Source organism: Trachymyrmex cornetzi, unplaced genomic scaffold (assembly GCF_001594075.2).
Source record: "Trachymyrmex cornetzi isolate Tcor2-1 unplaced genomic scaffold, Tcor1.1 scaffold147, whole genome shotgun sequence".
NCBI lineage: Eukaryota > Metazoa > Arthropoda > Insecta > Hymenoptera > Formicidae > Trachymyrmex > Trachymyrmex cornetzi.
Window position 1 is genome coordinate 4,868,359 of NW_017296059.1, and position 19,675 is coordinate 4,888,033.

The 19,675-nt window shown below is 36.0% G+C and overlaps 4 protein-coding genes across 4 annotated transcripts; 1 reads left to right on the plus strand and 3 right to left on the minus strand.

Annotated features, from left to right (window-relative positions):
* Nucleotides 1-56: 56 nt before the first annotated feature.
* Nucleotides 57-6,734, minus strand: Usp5 (ubiquitin specific protease 5). Its single transcript, XM_018502577.1, has 13 exons — nucleotides 6,483-6,734; nucleotides 6,243-6,368; nucleotides 5,224-5,400; nucleotides 4,608-4,714; nucleotides 3,718-4,245; nucleotides 3,508-3,579; nucleotides 3,224-3,419; nucleotides 2,995-3,147; nucleotides 2,728-2,909; nucleotides 2,141-2,520; nucleotides 1,862-2,074; nucleotides 1,487-1,596; nucleotides 57-1,386 (listed from the first exon to the last, which is right to left on the minus strand). The coding sequence occupies exons 1-13, from the start codon at nucleotides 6,582-6,584 to the stop codon at nucleotides 1,321-1,323; spliced, it is 2,412 nt and encodes an 803-aa protein (XP_018358079.1). The 5' UTR covers nucleotides 6,585-6,734; the 3' UTR covers nucleotides 57-1,320.
* A 126-nt stretch (nucleotides 6,735-6,860) lies between these two features.
* Nucleotides 6,861-10,449, plus strand: IKKepsilon (I-kappaB kinase epsilon). The gene is made up of 4 exons (XM_018502092.1): nucleotides 6,861-7,658; nucleotides 8,131-9,304; nucleotides 9,645-9,846; nucleotides 9,970-10,449. The coding sequence occupies exons 1-4, from the start codon at nucleotides 7,235-7,237 to the stop codon at nucleotides 10,402-10,404; spliced, it is 2,235 nt and encodes a 744-aa protein (XP_018357594.1). The 5' UTR covers nucleotides 6,861-7,234; the 3' UTR covers nucleotides 10,405-10,449.
* A 493-nt stretch (nucleotides 10,450-10,942) lies between these two features.
* On the minus strand, nucleotides 10,943-14,682 carry LOC108757618 (protein VAC14 homolog). Its single transcript, XM_018502082.1, has 7 exons — nucleotides 14,217-14,682; nucleotides 13,562-13,943; nucleotides 12,724-13,306; nucleotides 11,988-12,559; nucleotides 11,589-11,707; nucleotides 11,423-11,502; nucleotides 10,943-11,341 (listed from the first exon to the last, which is right to left on the minus strand). The coding sequence occupies exons 1-7, from the start codon at nucleotides 14,318-14,320 to the stop codon at nucleotides 11,037-11,039; spliced, it is 2,145 nt and encodes a 714-aa protein (XP_018357584.1). The 5' UTR covers nucleotides 14,321-14,682; the 3' UTR covers nucleotides 10,943-11,036.
* Nucleotides 14,683-14,971: 289 nt separating this feature from the next.
* Nucleotides 14,972-19,338, minus strand: Noc3 (Nucleolar complex protein 3). Its single transcript, XM_018502102.1, has 10 exons — nucleotides 19,200-19,338; nucleotides 17,980-18,254; nucleotides 17,586-17,877; nucleotides 17,217-17,508; nucleotides 16,780-17,114; nucleotides 16,311-16,681; nucleotides 16,075-16,239; nucleotides 15,600-15,954; nucleotides 15,433-15,530; nucleotides 14,972-15,189 (listed from the first exon to the last, which is right to left on the minus strand). The coding sequence occupies exons 1-10, from the start codon at nucleotides 19,203-19,205 to the stop codon at nucleotides 14,979-14,981; spliced, it is 2,400 nt and encodes a 799-aa protein (XP_018357604.1). The 5' UTR covers nucleotides 19,206-19,338; the 3' UTR covers nucleotides 14,972-14,978.
* Nucleotides 19,339-19,675: the final 337 nt, after the last annotated feature.

Below are 19,675 nucleotides of genomic sequence, written 5' to 3' on the forward strand. Positions count from 1 at the left end.
TTATAACTTCTATATGACTTTTCATTATAACTTTAAAAGTTATCTGTTTGTCCTATGTTTCAACAGTTTCAGCGAAGAAACATTTTTTAATATTTTTTGAAGAATAAACGCTAGAAGTTTGAAATGTCAATTGTAATACCTGCATAATAGATATACTTGTCAAGAATATGTATAAAAAGAAAAGATGTTGCAGTACAAGTTAATTACGCATGTATACATAATGTATACAAGTCACTTGCATGGTATTAAAGTGTACGAGAAATTTGACTTTTTCCGTATGCGATATATTCCATCGGGTATTGCGCACATAACGCATTTCTCTGTAAATACTCTATAATGTATTATAAATATTGTTAGCTTATATATATATATATAATGCGCGTTGTAAGAGAGATCACAGATTTGTATGCAAGTCTGTGTATAAGAGAGGACGAGATGTGAAATCCACAAATTTTACCGGAATACAACAGCGAATGCGGCAGTGATTTATGTGAGATAATTAAAATGTTACTATCATATAACGGTATTATATAGAATGTTTCTCATTAACCGTAATTGTGCTGTAAGCTTGTGGCCTTTTATACTTATTACCAGATTGAAATATTTTTTAAAGACTTTTACATAAACACATAGAAATGCAAACAGCAATACGACAAAGCAAATATATATATATTTATATATATAACTACGAAAACAATGCGACAAAATATATATGCACACCCATAGTGCCTACTAACTTGACACAAAATGGAACGAAAATTAATTGCGTCCCTTTCGAAGAGAGATTTTGGATCTTCCGTGTACTTAGATTTAGAGACTGTATAGGAAATATATCCGTATATACGATCAAGCCTAATCAAAATACATATATATTATTTTACGATCATTTCGATGTTACTTCAATTAACATGCTGAGGAACTTGTTATATATTGCCATAGAGTCCGTTACTCCGGTACTTATGCATTTATGAAATATTCATTAAAAACAAGATAGTTTGCTTTTTAATTCATGTATATTCGTAGAACAGAGTTTACTTTATTTCCATCGGCGATTGTAATCATAAAGCGCTTTAAAACACATTGAGGAATGTGCCATTGTTAGAAAATAAAGTGGAATTTTCATCTTGTATTCTTTGTATGTTTCCTTACTTTCCCTTGTAGTATTATAGTTTTCCTTGTACTGTTCCTAGTGAAAACTAGCCATATTATTACACATTATATCACTTTGATATACTTTCAATATACATAATATGTAAAAAAAGTGTTCGTATTATTTTTTATTGTTGAAAAGCAACATCTTTTTACAAAATAGCAGTTACACTAGTCGATCCGTTGATACATGTAAATGTATCCTAACTCTTTCGGTGGGTTTTCCGATAAAGCAACCTGCAATAATAAATTCGTAAGAAAAGAAGCACCAAAATTTTCAGAAATGATAATTCCATCAAAATAGAACTCAAAGATTATCTAGAAATAATTGTCGTACTTTTTCGTCATTAAATATCACCCATCGATCTTCCTTCAGTAAATGACAAACATAATGGCCTACCATCGTCGATGTACCCATATGTGATATAAAACCCACTAGTTTGTATCCTAAAAAGAAGTGATTATGAAACTATCAAAAAAGTAAATTCAATTTCTCTCAATGATGATATAAATGTAAATCAAAGCATTATAAATCTCGATAATAAAATATCATAAATCAATTATAATAATATATTCGATTAATTCTAACTTCCTTCACTTTATTTTTATCCATTTTGGCATTTGTCCACATTATTTATAATAGACCGAATATTTTATTTCGAATTGCTACTACAATCCGCAATTTGAAAGATAGATGATTTAATTGACTCACGACTGCTTCCGTCTCTGAACGATTCCTTCGCTGGCGCCGCGTTACTCTCCGTTTCCGGAGCATCAAGCTCAGCTTGATGACTGAAAATCCAATCAGCCGCGCGCTCTAAATTGTTGTTGGTCGCTTTGAGTGCTTTTGTCGCTTGTTCCCGCGTAAAACCCATGACCATTACCATTTCCAAAGCAGCTTGATCTGGCACAAACGTATCTTCGCCTGAAATTAATAATCAAATAAGTCAATTAATCGGCTATAATTCAACGCTAAAGCGAATCGATTTACTAGATTTAACGTCAACTCCTGGTGGCACGAATGGTTCATCGAAGTCGGAATCCGCAATGTGTTCCATCACCCAATTAGTCGCGGCTTCGAGATCACGGTTCTCCGTAAAATATAGAGCTCGCTTGCACGCGTTTGGTGGAAAACCCATATCCATCAATTCCTTTAAAAGTTTCGCGTCATAAACGGGCGCTGGCGGTGTCGCACCATCCGGTAACAATTCCTCGCCGGACTGCAAACCGTTTCCACGTAGAAAGCTCAGATCTACCGTGTCCGGCATCTCTATCGCCACGTCTAACTTAATAGGTGTCCAATCTTCTTTTACTGTGAATTTCTTCAAATGGATCAGCAAATAATCTGGAAAGCTGGCTAATCTGGTAGTTCTAAAGAAATAACAATGTAAAAATAATTAGCTAAAAAATCGAGAATCTGCTTGATTTTTATGATTATGAAATAAGGGACACTCAGAAATATACAATAGATTATAATATTATTGATTTCTATTAAACGGAGTTAAGATGTTTGAATATTAAATTACCAAGTGAATGAGACAGTGTCATTGCTAGCTAATCAATAATTATAATACTTACTTGTGTGCTATCGTCTTTTCGTTTAATGCTGAACTGTAAAACTGTTCCACAATTTCCGTGCGACTGAAACTTTCAAGGCATGACGACAATTTTATACGAGGTCTCACGGGATTATTAGAATCTAGTTTCTGCCCTTTCGCTTTGGCTTCCTTCTTCTGAGCCTCGTATGCAGCTACCTCGTCCTAGATATATCGCTTTATCAATTTCGGTATATAGCAAGGGCATTATTTTCCAAAAAGATTATCAAATGCGTTCAAATGTACACACCTTATTCACTGCCACTTCTAACGGTATCGGCAACGGCAGGATATATTCCGGCCGATTGGTGTACTTGACCTTGTTGGATTTGCCACACTGATATCTTTCCTCGACTTTAAATTTAAAACATTCCGTGGGACACACCTCATGTCGATTGTTGCGCTATTTAATCAATTTCCCAATTAAAATCTTCGACACAATTTAACTTAATAATAAAGACGAAAAAATTAATAGTTACACTAAGTAAATTAATCAGGTAAAGAAGGAATTCCTGAGCATCTTGTTGTCGATTCGAGAAGAAGCCGGCATGTCCGCGACCAATCAGGACCTTAAACATCCGCGGTGGAATACCCTGCCGCGACTCGTCGTCCGTGCCGGATTTGCTCGGTTGATCCGAGTATTTGCCAGAGAGTAAGCCAATACCCAATTTTGCCCTGGAAAAACAGAGATTCGTTAAATTATACTTCAGAATTTTAGATGAATGATAAATACTACCTTATCGAGTATCATCGCATAACTCACATTTGAACATTAATGTCCGATGCTGGGTCGTTGTGATTATTAGCGAATATTGTTGGCGCTCTCTCCACATATCTGAAATTTACTGGCAATTACTGGACGTCGATCCTATAATATTTCTTTTATCAGAGTGACTCTGTCAGTCCTATGTGTATGGTCGAAGCAAAAATCATTCGCGGAAAATGAAAACGCATCATCGATAATTTTACGCACCTTTTAACGAAATCGGGAATAATAAATAGCATTTGCATGACGCTGTTGAGGTAGCAAGAATTTCCCAGATTAGTCAGCCCAGTATAGCCGGAGCCGTACAATGGTGTCAATTTGCTGGCTGCTTCTTGAAGGGACACCCATTCGCCAAACTTTTGATTCAGATCCAATTCTAGTTCGATCATTGATTTGTCCGTTTTCTCCATCTGAGCGATGTTGATGCCCCAGTGCGACAGATGCGCTGTCAGATTCGGATCATCTACCATTTCGTCCTCATCGTACGAAAACACGTCGGCTTTACCGCCTTTTGTGATCGTGCCCAGCTTCACGGCTAGAGGATAGTCAGTTGCGCGGTAGTGTTCCTCCGCATGACCATTGCCGCCACTTCCATCGTAGAACTTACGACCGCAGAGCACACTACCGTCGGTCAAATTAAGCCACAGATTCTGTGTGAGATCACATTTCTCGCACTTCCAACCACTCGGCGGAATCTTCTTGCCATTGTCCAGCTGCTTCAGAGTTGCGGCATGTCTGGAAAATCCGACAAACTTTATTTATGCATTCTTACTTAATAACAGAAAATTTTTTTTTACAAAGATTTTGTAATCAAAATTTCTGATACCTATATAACCAAACATTATTGCAGTGATTAAAAGAAGTTGAAAGAAAAGTTTCTATATCTATCAAATAAAATTTGAATATATTAATTCTGAGTGATGGATTTAAAAGCAACATAAAAGCGTTCAGTATGTTGTTGTATAAAGGATATTTGTGAAAATTTACTCTTCTACTGAATATATATAATTTCATAGACGCAGTCGCGCAACTAATTGTATATTAAGATCATCCTGTGGTATTAATAAATGCCACAATGAACTTTTTGAGGGACTCACTTTGACTCCGCTCTGACTTCTCCATCCCACATGCTGGCTACTGCTTCTACTTGCGCCACCGCCCATGCACCTTCCATTTGTAATATAGTCTTAACTGCATGTTCCACCTGCCGATAATATTAAATATTTTAAATATACTGTTTGATAAAAAAGTTATTTAAATGTCGGGATTATTTTTTTCGTAATGGTGACATATATGGCTAGATGCTCAGGACCTTTCTCAGATTTTCTTGAAAGGTCGAAATAGGTCCTGTGTCATATTTTGAGAATAATATTTTGTTCGAGAAAAAAACATATCTGTCGCCGTTTACGAAATAATGATTGTTTTGTTTAGACCTGTATTTATATTTGTATTAATATTTTTTTGTCAAAAAGTGTATTATCAATCATATATAATAGACTCTCAATTATACACAATAGAATCTAGCGATAAGATGTCAAACTTTTGATTATTGTTTTTGTTAACTTTAGTAAGTTAGACTAAATAAGCTTGTATGAATTAGAATAAAACAGCATATGAAAAAAGATAGTATATATATTGTACTTCTTGTTTTAAATCACTTGATCAAAGTTTGAAGTAGGATCTCTAATACACAATCTCACAGATAAATCCTACCTTTTCAGGTAACTCGCTCCCGGGATAAGCAATAGTAAGGAAATCAGGTAGAATGACTATCTGGTATGTCTCTTCATAGATATACTTCTGCTGATCAGGCATGAATCCACCTACTGTCCCTATCGCCAGTCGCGTAATTTTCTTTTCAGGTCCATCTCCCTGTTCCTCAGGTGAAATCTATGAAAAAATTTACACATATTTTTCAAATTAGGTATAAAAAGGATTATGTAAAAATAGTATATCTAACAAATCTTTTTTATCGATGTATAGAGTTTATCAATTATTTTTATTTAAAAAATCAAGCTTTGATTTAAACACAAACATAACTACACTTCAAATAATGATAGGGTTAGTGTGTAATTATTGACGATATAACTTGGTATCGACAGAACTTTTGTATAGAGAATGTCCTATTCGTATCATATATTACATCCTGTTTATTTGAACACTAAAATTGCCGATGATGCCACTTTCAGCTCTGCAACCATTTAAAGGTTTTTCTTTATTATATTAAACATATAATATAAAATATTGAAAATATATAAATATAATTCAAATATATAATTCTAACAATACAAATAATACTAAAATAATACTTTTCACTAATCATAAACAGGAATAAGAAATTGGAAAATTGGCATTTGACAATTTTAGCAAGATATCTACTATTAGCAGTTCTAGAGTTAATAATAATATGTTGTACCAGCCTCCATGCAAAGCAAAAAGCCTGTTCTTGTTAACTGAAATAGTATGTACGTGTACAATACATCTCTTATCTTTTTTTCTCCAAATTAGAAAGAAAAGGATGAAAGATAAATCATGCAAAAAGTTCAACATAAAAAAAAAAACAAGTTTAGAGGTCAAGATCTCTTCAACATGATAATAAGTCTATTCTATTTAGTTGAATTTCTTTGGTACAGTTCATCTTTCTCTCAAACACGAAAAGAGAAATCGTAAAAAAAGAATTTCAGCTAAAAAGAACAGGTCTCATGAATTTATACTAGACAAACAGAAATTACCTCCTTCTTAGTACGTTTAATATGAAGGTAGACGGGATTACCGGTGTTCTCATAGTACCGGGTAACATGCTCCCGTCCAAGGCCTAAGAAGGTAGTGAGGTTGACATACAGGCCGGTGGCTGTATCCTTGGACAAAGAAGAAAAAAACATTATATTTTTTTCAACTGATAACGATCGCGCCCGACAGTCTCGCTGGGGGTGTCGTCGGCAAGGGGAACAAAGGACGAGGGATAATCTTACTGGCGTGTCGAAGGAGTAAACGCACTCGTCCTTGTATATCCTGTCGCCCTTACGCGGGATATTGATCTTATCCAGGTGTTTCGCCAACTCCGTCAGTTCCATGATGAAAAGAGGCGGTTTGCCGGGTTTGTTTCGGCCAATTTCTTCTTTTCCTCGCTATCTCCCTTCCTCTTCTACCCTCTTCGATAGGAGCAAGTAACGGATCAACTCTCCGGATCGCTCCTAAAGACCTCGAGCGGTAAAAGCGTGAAACTCCGGAGTCCAAATCCAAAGCTGCCGATAGGTCTGTTCGCGTTGCTTCAGTTGCTTGTACTTTTTGCACTTATCGTCCTCTCTTTCTCTCTCTCTCTCTCTCTCTCTTTTCAAAACGTCCGAATATATATTTATCTCTTTTTAAGTGCACATTTGGGGATATCAAGGAACGCGAACAGACCTCTAACGCCGACGTAAATAAACTTTCCGTTTCTGCATAGGTTAGGTTGCTCGCTCCGCTTGTAAACATGTCACTCCAAATGTTCACTTTTAATGACACTTAAATCTACATTTTCATTCTCCGTATTCACGAATACGCCGCCCCTAATATTCTAGCTGAAAATGCTTCTCAGAGAACGGTTTTCTAACGGAGACGCGTCGACACGGAGAAACGTGGAAGGTGACGTTTGTGACGTCACAAGAGGATCGCGCATCGTGAGCGGGGAGACGGATAAGTGACGAAAGTCAGGTTTGTCCAGGAGAAATCTCACGTGGATGATATGTCCTTCCTTCGTGGATCCGCCAACTATGTCTGGTGCACCACCAGCGTGCTCGGCAAGGGCGCGACCGGCGCGGTGTTCCAGGGTGTCAACAAAAACAACGGGGAACCAGTTGCGGTGAAAACCTTCAATCAACTGAGCCACATGCGGCCGCACGACGTACAGGTGAGAGAGTTCGAGGTCTTGAAGAAGGTCAAGCATGAGAACATTGTCAAGCTGCTGGCGATCGAGGAGGAGCAGGACGGCAGAGGAAAGGTCATCGTCATGGAACTCTGTACTGGCGGCAGCCTCTTCAACATCCTGGACGATCCGGAGAATACGTACGGCCTCGCGGAGAGCGAATTCCTGCTGGTGTTGGAACACCTATCGGCTGGCATGAAGCACCTGCGCGATAACAATTTAGTTCACCGGGACTTAAAGCCAGGTAGAAGATCCAGGATAATATATGCAAATATAGGCTGCTTTCCTTTTAGGAGACACAATTGACATACATGTTTTCTTGTTATTCACTGAATATCAAAAAGAATCTTTTCATTTTAGGGGATACAGTTAACAAGTGTCATTCTATCTTTGTTACTCACTGAATGCCGAGAAAGATAAAATGATGCTTGTGTCATCAAATGGAAAGCATCCTTTGTCTATTGTGTGTTCTTGTCCTAAAAGTATAATCTAATGAGTGTGGATAAAATTGTCAATAGTTGCAAAATAAACATTTTGCTGAATGCAGTCATTATTATTGTACATCAGTTGTAATTTTTTTTTATTACAAAACAATTTTCCGTTTGATTTTATTCAGAATTAAGGCGACTTGGTTTTACTGATATTTTTAGCACTTTAAGAATGTGTATTGTATTTGAAGTTCTTCAGTCATCCTCTGTTTCTTCTCTCTTGCGCAGGTAATATAATGAAATTCATCGCTGACGACGGTAGTACGATATACAAGCTTACTGATTTCGGGGCCGCTCGGGAATTACAGGAGGATCAGCAGTTTGTTTCACTATATGGCACCGAAGAGTATCTGCATCCAGATATGTACGAACGTGCAGTCCTGAGAAAACCTGTCGGCAAGACCTTTGGAGCAACGGTTGATTTATGGTCCATAGGTGTGACTCTCTATCATGTCGCGACGGGTAATTTACCGTTTAGGCCGTTCGGTGGGCGAAGGAATAAAGAGACCATGTTCTACATCACCACAAAGAAGGCATCAGGCGTGATATCCGGGCTGCAAACTTCGGAGAACGGACCGATTGAATGGAGCAGGGAATTGCCGCAGGCCTGCCAGCTAAGCACAGGCCTGAAAAAGATAGTGACGCCGTTGTTGGCTGGCTTGCTGGAGGTGGATCCACAAAGAATCTGGAGCTTTGAGCGATTCTTCAGCGAGGTCACGGACACGCTTTGCAGGAAACCCATTCACATATTTAACATTCATAAAGCCAGTTTGATTAAGGTCTTCCTACATCCGGAAGAGAAATTAGTCGCTCTGCAGATACACATTCAGGATCAGACCGAGATCATGCCCCACGCGCAGATTCTTTTGCTTGGAGAAATTCCTCTTACGAATCTCGTTGAAGAGTCTACACCAGGCAAAGGATATCCCAACACTAATAACGACAAACCATTGATGTTGTTTTCACGAGAGAACAACAACGTCGTGTTGCCGACGGAGACCGAACTGCCCAAATTTCCCGTCTTCGCGAATCTCGTTTCCGTAGAGAACGACGCGAGCCAAGCCAAAGTCGCGTGCTCCGTAGGACATGTTTGTAAACGTAGAATCGACAAACTGGCCTTGTGCAGCAAATTATCGCGGGACGCCATAGACGCGTTTAGCGGTCTTCTATCTACAGAGCTTACTCGAGTGCTGGAGAAGTGTCAACATTCAAAGGAATTCACGAAAGCAGTGGAGGATACCGTATTGGCAGTAGAAAGGAGTGAGACTTTCGCCAGACACGTGTTCCGAAAGTTCGGCAGTCAAACTGCAGTGGAGGTCAAAAGCTGGCGGAAGGAATTGGATGTGAAGAGTAAGGAACTTATGAGCGAACTGACTCCAGCAATAGTGCAACTCCATCAGAGGTAAATCGTCTTAAAAGATGCAAAACTATAACTGCTACATTTGAAAAATACGTTTCATCGACAGAGATCGATTCCTTCTCTATTTATGAGCATTCAGTTTTCTTTATAATCTTGCAAAGTACAATCGACAGTTTAAAAAGAAATCTAATATATGAGATTTGTCTTTTACGACTGAACTAATGTTGACCTATATTTAATTACATTTATACCATTAAGCTACCGATTACATTTTAAAGACACTCTTTGTGTACTTAAATAGGTATATGTTTGAAATTTGGCGAAAATGAGAAGGAAAGTAGTACAGCAATAAAAAAATAAATTTATTATATTATTATTGCAGGTATGTAAAAGAAGGCAACTTACATGGGGAATGGGACAACAGTACTCGCGGTTTGTGGTGTCCGTGGACCACGAAAGCAAGTCAGAGAGCAGCAACCTTAGTCGATCGCTTGAGAGATGGATGGCAACATTTATTGAGGGACAGGGCCACTCGTAGTCTCACTTACAACGATGAACAATTCCACGTTCTTGAACGTATAAAAGTATGAAAATTTACGTATTGAGTTTCCCAGTCTATTATTATAAATTAAGATAGAAATCAGAAAACTTGCAGAAATTATTTTTTTCGTAAAATTCATTGAAACGTCGCAATCTTCATTGAACAGGTCACGGAAACGGGACGTCGATTGAAAGCGCTTCTCGAAACGGAGTGTATACCAGCAATGACACAACGATCCGAATGCGTCGCCGATTGGTACAAAATGGCACAAACGGTGTTCCTGCAGACTCAGATATTGGACAAGGACATAGACAGTTATGAACGTGTACTGGAATCATTTTCCTATCATTTATCGCAGGAGAGCAAGGAACGCAATGAGAATCTATTGCACTCGTTAGACAGGCTTCCCGGCAAATCGAAAACAATCGAGAAAACGAGTGTGCCAGTGCAGGAGAGCACGAAGAAATGGCGCAACATCTGTGACACGCAAGAACAAATCACGATGCTTCTTTACGAAAACGGTCTGCTTGTAGACCAGCTTGATCATTTATCAGTGATTGATAGGCTGGATGACATAGGCGATACGGGATATGAACTTTAATATACGTTATTGTCGTTTTCTTATTAATCGGACAATGACTGTGTTCCGACATACATTGTAAAAAAGAGTATTGAAAATCTACTCTCTAAATTCTTTGGAGTGAATCTCATTCTAAAGAATGAAAATTTAGTTTTAAAAAATAATGACTCAATTTTCAATCTCTAAGAGTGAGATTTCACTCTTTAGAATGAGATTCATTCTGAAAGTTTTAGAGAGTAGAGTTCACGTTATGTACACCATAAATCTTCAGTATTGGTATATCGGAACACGGTCAATACCTATGAGATGAAGACTGAAATTTAAAATGTATATATATTAGAAACTCGATGTATTATGTAATTATTAGTGTATATATTGTTAAGATAAACGTTAAATGAATTCGTATTCGCTTTAGCTAAACGACTAAATAATATTTTATTTTATATCAACGATTTGGCCATTTGTCTCTAACAGGTCCAACGATTTTATTTCAATAAATAATTATATTTTTATACAATAAAGTTAAACACAAGTTTTACATATAATTATGCAGCAAAAAATTTAGCAAATCAGGAATGTCTCTTTTCTTTTATATATATGTTATAAAAATCGGTGCGTACGAATTTTTGCACTTGAAAAAACGAACGCGTGATTCATACATCTACATGACTAGTATTCCTCTCGACTAAAGAATTCAGTCTTTGTTTGCGCTTCTGTTCTCTGTGGTGTTCCTGTACTACATGGAAATGTTTCAACAGCTTGTTGAAATCGAACGGGCAATCAACGTCTATTTCCTCCTGTTCGCTTTTAGGAATCGGCTTCGTAGCTGGAGGTATCGCTGCTAAACGACGTTGCAAAGTAGCATAGGCATCACTCTGCGGCAGGATCATGAGCAAGCCATATAACGCGTATATCAAAGCATCATTCTTCTCCCATTCTAATAGCTGCAGTCTCAGATCTTAAACAAAAAAAAAAAAAAAGAAAAGAAATATAACGCACTTTTAATGTTTTTATTAGCAACATGATATTGTATACTTACAAGTAAATATCGGTGATTCTATTAACTGTACCAATTTATCTATTTCCGTTAGGAACTCTACTGTGACCTCTATGTTTTCGCTGATACATATAAATGTTAAGGTATTAAAAATGTTCGTTGAGGTAATGGAAACAGATAATCTGAAAAAGAATAGAAAAAAGGATACAAGGATCGAATTATGTTGCACGCATGTCGGTAATGCTGAGACAGGAGACATAGGGCCACAGTTGCAACCGGATTGTGACACCAAGACACATACAGGCACTCAAATAACGCGCAACTGTCCTGAAAAAATTTCCATTCATGAATCTATTTTATTTATGTGTCATAAAATGAGGTAACTTTGGGTTACCCCAGTCAAGATAACTTTGGCCAAAATAAAAAAAAAATGCTTAAGACAGCACGCATATTCAAAATTAGGAAACGTAACATCTTAAAACGTCTTTAAGATGTTTTTAAGACGTCTTTTGACTTTAGCATACATGCTGGATTTAAATTTGACGTATCGATTTTAATCTTCTCTATAATAAAATTTCACGAGAAAGCTGAATACACGCAGACTTACTGGAGAGTCCAAATGCCTAAGTTTGTTGCGCAAATCAAATAACTCGGAACTGGTTAATAAGATAACATTCAGAGTTTGTATCATAGTACAGGCGAAACTTAAATTTTGCTCTTCCAACAATATCTTCGCTAGGGTCTTGTATATATCCTCTGCGCTCAAAAGCACGCACAGCTCTCTTATAATGAAAGCGCCTCGTTCTTCTAACAAATGTCTATCGGTTGAGAAGATCCTTAATAAATTAACTATAAATTTTGTGAAATACTTGTTCTGCATCTTCTCATTAGGATTGGTTACTATCGCCTCCGGAGATTTCGAGCTGATGATCTCAGCCATTACCACTAAAGTCTGTTGCACCACCTCGTCGGAACTGTCACTTAAGGATTTCATTAATATGGGAAACAAATCCTCGATATGATTAAACATTTTTTGCGGAATATTTATGAACAAGTGGTGTATCCATTTTAGAACTGCGACTTTAGTTTGGACCGATAAGCATAACAAATGCTTTGTAAGTACTTCCACTACACTGGCGAGATCCAAGTTTTCATCCAGAGAATAATTTTCTATTGTATCTGAAAGAGAAAGGGACAGAAATGTTATTATTATCATGTATATTTTCTAAATGATATGAAGATCTCTCACAAACTTTAAAACAATTCAATTTCAGAAATGATTAGAATTTTAAATATTTGATTTCAAATGATCTTTGCAGTAATTCGAAATACTCATGAATTACCGTTCTTTTCTCTCATAGAATGTGCCTTATTTTCTTGATCCTTATTTGTGACCTCTGTACTTTGGACAATTATTAATTTCATTAAATTCGCGTTTACTTGCGTTGCGGTTTCTTTGATACTCTTACGTGTGTCGCCGTCATACGCCAAGCATGGTAAAACGGCCACAAGAATTCCGGACATGTACGGGAGCATGAGAGGCCCGGATAGGTGCACAAATTCTTTGATCCACGTGATAGCAGTCAGTTGAAGCAGATCGTCGCTACTCTGAGCGTGTGTTATCAATATGTTTATCATGGCCGGGAAATCCACTCTAGCGGGATTGGATTTTATGCTACGTAAAAATTCACCGAGGACCGTATCCGTGACTTTTTTTATCTCTAATGTCGGATCCTCCAATATCTTAAACAACCCATCGAGTATTTCAGGTAGAAATATTATTAGGTCCATGTTGGGCACCGCATCCAGCACAGATATCCATGATATTACAAACAGTCTGCCAAATGGATTCTTTGTATAAATACGCTCGCGCAATAGAGGTATAAATTCGACTAAACCAAAGAGGCCGCTTTCCGTTACAATGTCCTGAAATAGGATATGAAATGTATGATGATATATATCTATACATTCTTCAGATAAAGATAAATGTAAAAATTTTTGTAAAATAGTGGAACAATTGGCGCTGAATAAAATGTGTATAAATATAAATAGCTTCTGTACATTTAGTGAATCTTTATACAACTAGGATATCAGGAGACAGTAGTATCTCGCGTTAAAATTTTTAATATCTTATGCGAGTAATAAAGCGTTAAGAACTTCTTTAAAGTATTCTTCAGCTACCTTCATCAATCTGTCGAGTAATTCAGTGGCGTTTTTTATGTTCTGCTCAGTATCGCAGGCCAATTTGCTAAGAGCAGCGAAAATGTCTGTAAATTGAGGTAGCACCGCTCCCCTTGCCACTTTGACTACATTATACAGACTCTCGCAAGCATAATATCTAACTCTCAAGTCATAATCATTGAAACATGCTAGAATTGGATGGATCAAATCTTCTATATATTGACCAGTATCCTTTCCGAGACCGACTGCAATCGCTGCAAGACCTATTAAGCCACCTTTACGCGTATGTGGATTCTGTGAAGTAGCAAAGTCCTGCCCAAGAACTTTCAGCAGCCTCTTGATCTGCACGATGTTGTTATGAGCAGCAAATTCCTTCACCATCCTGTGAAGATTAATAAAAAAAATACATTAATCATTAAATGGAGAGAGAAAAAGAGAGGGTGGAGAGAGGGGGGGGGAGGGGGGAGGAATCAGAGTAGCTTTTTGTGTAATAATAACGAACTCTAATATATAATAATAAAAAAATCCTTTAAGGATTGCAGAATAAAAAAATCCTTTAAGGACTGCAACTCGGAAGAAGAACTTCGGGAAAAGCAGAAAAAGAGCTTCATAAAGCGTCCAGCGATGCAAGTATACACAGTATAAATAACCTTACTTCTCTATCTCCACAGCAGCTGGCTTCCGTTTCTCGTACAACTTGTCATTGAGAGAGCGCACGCATGCCGCACTCAAGGGTGCGTAATCTCTCTCTGATATCATCCTGCGTGAAATATTATGTGCTTCTAGCTGCTGGACAAGGTTAAAACGTGTCAAAGCACATAGCCGCGACTCGAAAGTCAGACGTATAGTTGTAGACGGAATCCGAGACGTTCAGTTTCTTCTTTTTCTTCTTCTATATAAGCCCTTCGGTAATTGAAAACACAAGACTCGGTCGAAGTTGGCAGTGTTGGCACCTGTCGGCACCACTTCGAAAAAATATCCAAAAAGATTACATCCGAACCGAGACACATCTATCCTGGGCGAGTGAGAACAAACGACTACGTTCGGCAATTGTCGTATTATCAGCTGTCATGTGACGAGTGCGACGAACGCAAACGAACATGTCCGTTTACGCTCGTGCGCTCGATTTGAATTCAGCTTTAGGATGTACGACTCTTTTCGATTCCAATCAACTCATTAAATAATATCTTTATTTTATTATATGGATTATTAATTTTTGATAATTTTTGACACGTAAACAGAAAGGTCAGAGACGATAATTAGTTTCAGAAATTTTGCTTTAAGCGACTCTGTCGGTTGAATTAATTTAAAATTTCCAAATAAAGGAATCATTCTAAGTATTATTATGAAGTTTATTGTTTAATCAGAGTATTGATACTTTTTATATACATTCCACAGACATGTCCTTTATTATGCACTATAAATTACTTTTACATGCTTTGTAGAAGTCTACATGTCCGTCCGCAAATAAGTTGTCGACGTCGATAATATTAACATATTTATCAAATTCAGGATTCATACTATAATTCACCTGAACTTTTTTAACAGTACTCTTTTTTGGAATAGGCACAGCAGGTTTAAACGCTACACCTACAGGATCATATTCCACGTAGAGCTCCTCTGGTGATCTAAAATTAATAAAACGGATGATGTAGAAAGGTTCAACACAACTATTTATAAGTCTAGTCTTTTTAGACAAACTTTTCTATATAATTCATCTTTTCTTTTTTTCCAATGTGAAAAGAAAAAGAGAAAAAATGAGCCATGCAAGAAGTTCAGCTAAAAAGAACAGACCCCATATTTAATAAATATACATGATGGACACATATTTGATGAATTTATTATAATTATTAGAGGAAATTGGTACTTACAACTTCGCAATTTCAGCAGTTAAACTACCTTCACCGCTCGTAGGTGTAATATACGCTATATTTTTAGCGAATTGTCGTACTACACTATGATAATGACGCTGTAAGAACAATTATGTTACCAGTTGTTCTATTATCTTCAAACAAAAAAAGTATATTTAAGGTAGTACCTGTAAAGCAACGAGCTCGTACAACGCTGTACAGTGAGCATTGCAATAATCAGGTTCCTCAATTTCGACTTGATAATGACCGTCACCGGTACAGTCAGTGTCCAATAAAACGTGAGCTGCTTTCCCAAGCTGCATCACTTGCTTGATAATACCAAGAGTTCCCAGCGTCGCATTATGCTGCAACTGTAATGCCAATGTGCTTATTCTTTTTACAAAGGCTATCATACGGGTCTGCGTAATTCTCCTTCGCTGATGAATGAGAATTTGCAGCAACGTCTGCAGCACGGTCTCAGTTTCCGAGTGTGTCCTCCCGCAATGAACTTTCAATATATTTTTATACAAATGCACATAAAATCTATACGATAAAAAATGTTATATAATTTTATGTATATAAAATACATACCCCTAACAGTATATAATTTATTCCATAAAATATATAAAGTATTAAGGAGAAAGAGAAAAATTATGTACAGACCTATACGGATCAATATTCAACGCTGCAGCTTGTCCAGATAATATTGTAAATATACATTGAACACAGTGCAATTGCTCTCTTAATCCCAAATTACCTTCCTCTATTAATCTATCTATGGCGCCTACTAAATCTTGATAAAAATTAATATTGATACAGTGTGCAAATCTGGAATGCGTAAGACATTGTAATAAAATATTAACAAAAGATATAAAATAGTAATATATAAATTACGTTACTTGGCTAATCCTTCTAGACACACAGATAATACTTTGCTATTGGGAGCTTGTTTTAGAATTCTGAAATATATAGTAAATACTATGCTCGTTATTTCAGTGAGGATTTTATGCTTTGCCTGTTTATTTTCCTCGCCCTTCGTCTCGAGCATTTCTTTTTCTACTTGCTCCAGTTTCTTGTTCTTTTTCCTCTCCCGTTTGCTTAATGCGAGAATTCTTTGTTTATGAGACATGAGCTTTTTTTGTTTTGTTTCATCCTCCTTTTCCTTGTCCAAATTAATATCTTTGATGCGAAGAGCTAGTAACACAGATATTACCTCAGAATGTACAGAATGTTTCCTTGACTTGATATACTGATTTAATTTTCGAACTATCTGAAATTTTATTAGTGCGATAAATGTGTCATAATTTTGTAATTACAAATATATATATCAAAACATAAAATAATAATAAAATTCCTATTATAACTTACTGTGAGAGATAGCTGACCACGTTTGTCTTCTTTAAATATTTGAGAAATACATTGTGCAATTTTTTCTCTTATGTTACTCCGTTTGTTATCCAACAAAGGAAGAACGTAATTAGCTATATTAACAGAAAAATTAAAATATGGATGGACGGCGAGAAGCTCGCACATACATGATATAGCTGTCTCGCCCAATTGCATTTCTTGTTCATTTACCGACTGCATGTTCCCATTCTTTGTTCTCAAAATCTTAGATATCTTTTCAAGTCTCTGCAAATAACTTTTGTAATTCTTCAATAGAGTCGTTTCATATTTCTGCAGAGCAAGAGTATCCTTTTTCACTGAAACCACACATAAAATTGATTAGAATTTATTAATAAAGTGCATACTTGTAATTTTTCTTTGTTTGTATGTGTTATATATACATATATATGTATACATACACTTTACTCCTTCCTGAGCAATTTCCTGGACACTATATGATGGTAACAAATCTTTAAAAACTTCTAAAAGAGATACCATTGCTAATTTCCTAATTGTGATATAAACTTCTGATGTTTGTTTATCCATCATCCTTAGCAATACATTAAAATTTTCAGACTTGAGTTCTGGGTTCTCCAATATGCCACTCGAAAGTATACCTATTTTAAAACGCTTAGCTTTCAATATTTCTTCGCGACATGCGAGCAGTTCAACAATAGACACTGGTCTATCAGTAACTTGCAGCAAGTTGTTCTGTGAAAAACATTCCAATAAATGATATATTCTATGTTAGATTTCTGAAATGTTAGAATACATAATTTAAGTCTTACATGTGTATCTATGTCAATTTCCGTATCATTATTTTCTTGCTGATTATCTTGTATATTTTCTTCCTGGTTTTCATTCGTATCTTCATTCTCTTCTCCATTAAAAATTGTATTATCTTCTTCAATAATACGTTTCTCTACAACACCATCATGTGTTTTTATGGGGAGCAACATGCGAATTGACTTTCCTCCTGTCTCTTCCACAATTTTTGAGACGTTATTCTCGTATAGTTCTTCTAACGGCTGATTATTTTCAATCTTTTTTCTTTTTCTCACGCTTAAATCTTCATCTGTTCTAAAATCATATACATACATATATTATATACACATATATATATATATAGATATATATAATATAGTAAAAGATCCTATAAGATTATAAAGTATAATATCATACTCGTTTAAACGAATCTGTTTCAATAAGCTGTAAGATTTATTAGATATGGCATTTTTTAAGAAATTTAAATCATCTTCTTCAACCATATCCATCAAGTCACTTCCATGATCACTCTCCTCTTCCTCTTCTAGTTTATTTGGGCAAGGTGGTGCTGATTTCTGAGGTTGTTTCTTTGGTGGTTTATGTCGTCGAGTTTTAAGTTTTCCTTGCTTTGAAAGTTTTGTCTTTATCTGATTGTTTCTTTTAATTTTACTGATTTTCGGCTTTTTTAGTTTCTGTAAAATAATGATATTAACGACTCTTAATATTACATAACATTGTATATAAAAAATTACCCAAATTAATCAAATTAAAATATAAATTTATAAAAAATATACTTTTTCAATTTAAAAAAATTAAATGAACTAAATAACTGTATATATATATATATTTATATAGTATGTAAGCAATAATGTTGCTTATAAAAAATTGAACGATGAAACTGTAGTTTAAAGTTATTTAGAGAATTTAGAACATTTAGAAAATGTGATAAATATTAAGGAAGAGCTACTTCTTACATTCTATGTGCTTGTGAAACTTAAAAAATCAGCAATTTTTAAATTGGTTCCATCAACAGATTTTTAAATCGGTTCCACCTTATTTAATCAAACAAATCTTTGTCTTCCCCTAGTACAACTCAAATCGATGATACAACAGTTACAGTTTTGGAAAATAATATTAAATTCTTGTAACACTAGCTTTACGTAGAATGTGAGAAGTAGCTCTTTCCTAATATTTATCACATTTTCTAAATGTCCTGAATTCTCTACATCAACTTTAAATTACAGTTTTATTGTTCAATTTTTTATAAGCAACATTATTGCTTACATACTTGGTCAAAATAAAAGGTACTGATTAATACGGAGCTCGATTGAGTAGTTTTTGACAAAGTATGGTGATGGTAGCTCATTGATAACAGGGTGAAACGAAGCAGACACTGTAGCTATGCATGATATCACATGTAAATCTACAATGTAAGAGTGCCTCGTTCTGTGCATCTAATTGCTTGGACAACAAACGGTTCTAGTGGGTTGTGAGTTCTATCGAGAGGAATAAAATAGCACAGTTTAAAGTGATTCTGACGTGGTCCAAAAAAACAGCCTTATTGACACCCTTCCTTTTTAGGTTAAATACGAATTGCCCATTAAATTAACAGAGATATTGAAAAATTTCTAACTTACCCCCATATTTAAAATGTAATTAACTAAATTATTGTTTTCAACTTAAGTTTAGTTTTCATATAACCATACATTAACAAAACTAAATATCACATAATCCGTAAACCAAATGTGGACAAATACACAGAAATGCATCTAGTACCACGTGTGACGCATGATGTAAGAATATAAGGTGTACCATTGCGCATAATGGCGATAGCAATATTGGAAACAACCAATCAAATTTTAGCCACTATGCACTTTCCTGTGTATTATAATAGCGCTGGCATATTGGAATAGCTAGAGTCCCTATAAGGGGCTCCGCACAATAAAACCACAATACATGATTTCTGATAGATTGAAATTCTTATTCTCTGTTCTCTGTTCCTTTTATTGTGCGGAGCAAGGACATAAAGAATGGACTGCGCGATCCGTATCTAATAGCGTTTTCGGCCCGATCGGGTTTGCACCAATCTGGGTTGGATTAATCTTTCCTATTG

Bases quoted from the DNA above. Each gene is read 5' to 3' on its own strand.
- Usp5 (XM_018502577.1), bottom strand. From the start codon at position 6,584: ATGGAACTGACGGAGTTGGCGAAACACCTGGATAAGATCAATATCCCG. The intron at 6,369-6,482 runs GTAAGATTATCC...TCTTTGTCCAAG, and splicing joins TTTACTCCTTCGACACGCCA to GATACAGCCACCGGCCTGTA. The intron at 1,597-1,861 runs GTGAGTCAATTA...ACTTCTTTTTAG, and splicing joins GTTCAGAGACGGAAGCAGTC to GATACAAACTAGTGGGTTTT.
- IKKepsilon (XM_018502092.1), top strand. From the start codon at position 7,235: ATGTCCTTCCTTCGTGGATCCGCCAACTATGTCTGGTGCACCACCAGC. The intron at 9,305-9,644 runs GTAAATCGTCTT...TTATTATTGCAG, and splicing joins ATAGTGCAACTCCATCAGAG to GTATGTAAAAGAAGGCAACT. The intron at 9,847-9,969 runs GTATGAAAATTT...TTCATTGAACAG, and splicing joins ACGTTCTTGAACGTATAAAA to GTCACGGAAACGGGACGTCG.
- LOC108757618 (XM_018502082.1), bottom strand. From the start codon at position 14,320: ATGATATCAGAGAGAGATTACGCACCCTTGAGTGCGGCATGCGTGCGC. The intron at 13,944-14,216 runs GTAAGGTTATTT...TAATCTTCACAG, and splicing joins GCTGCTGTGGAGATAGAGAA to GATGGTGAAGGAATTTGCTG. The intron at 11,342-11,422 runs GTAAGTATACAA...TTTTTGTTTAAG, and splicing joins AGAATCACCGATATTTACTT to ATCTGAGACTGCAGCTATTA.
- Noc3 (XM_018502102.1), bottom strand. The intron at 17,509-17,585 runs GTAAGACTTAAA...TGTTTTTCACAG, and splicing joins AAATTGACATAGATACACAT to AACAACTTGCTGCAAGTTAC. The intron at 15,531-15,599 runs GTACTACCTTAA...TTGTTCTTACAG, and splicing joins ACGAGCTCGTTGCTTTACAG to CGTCATTATCATAGTGTAGT.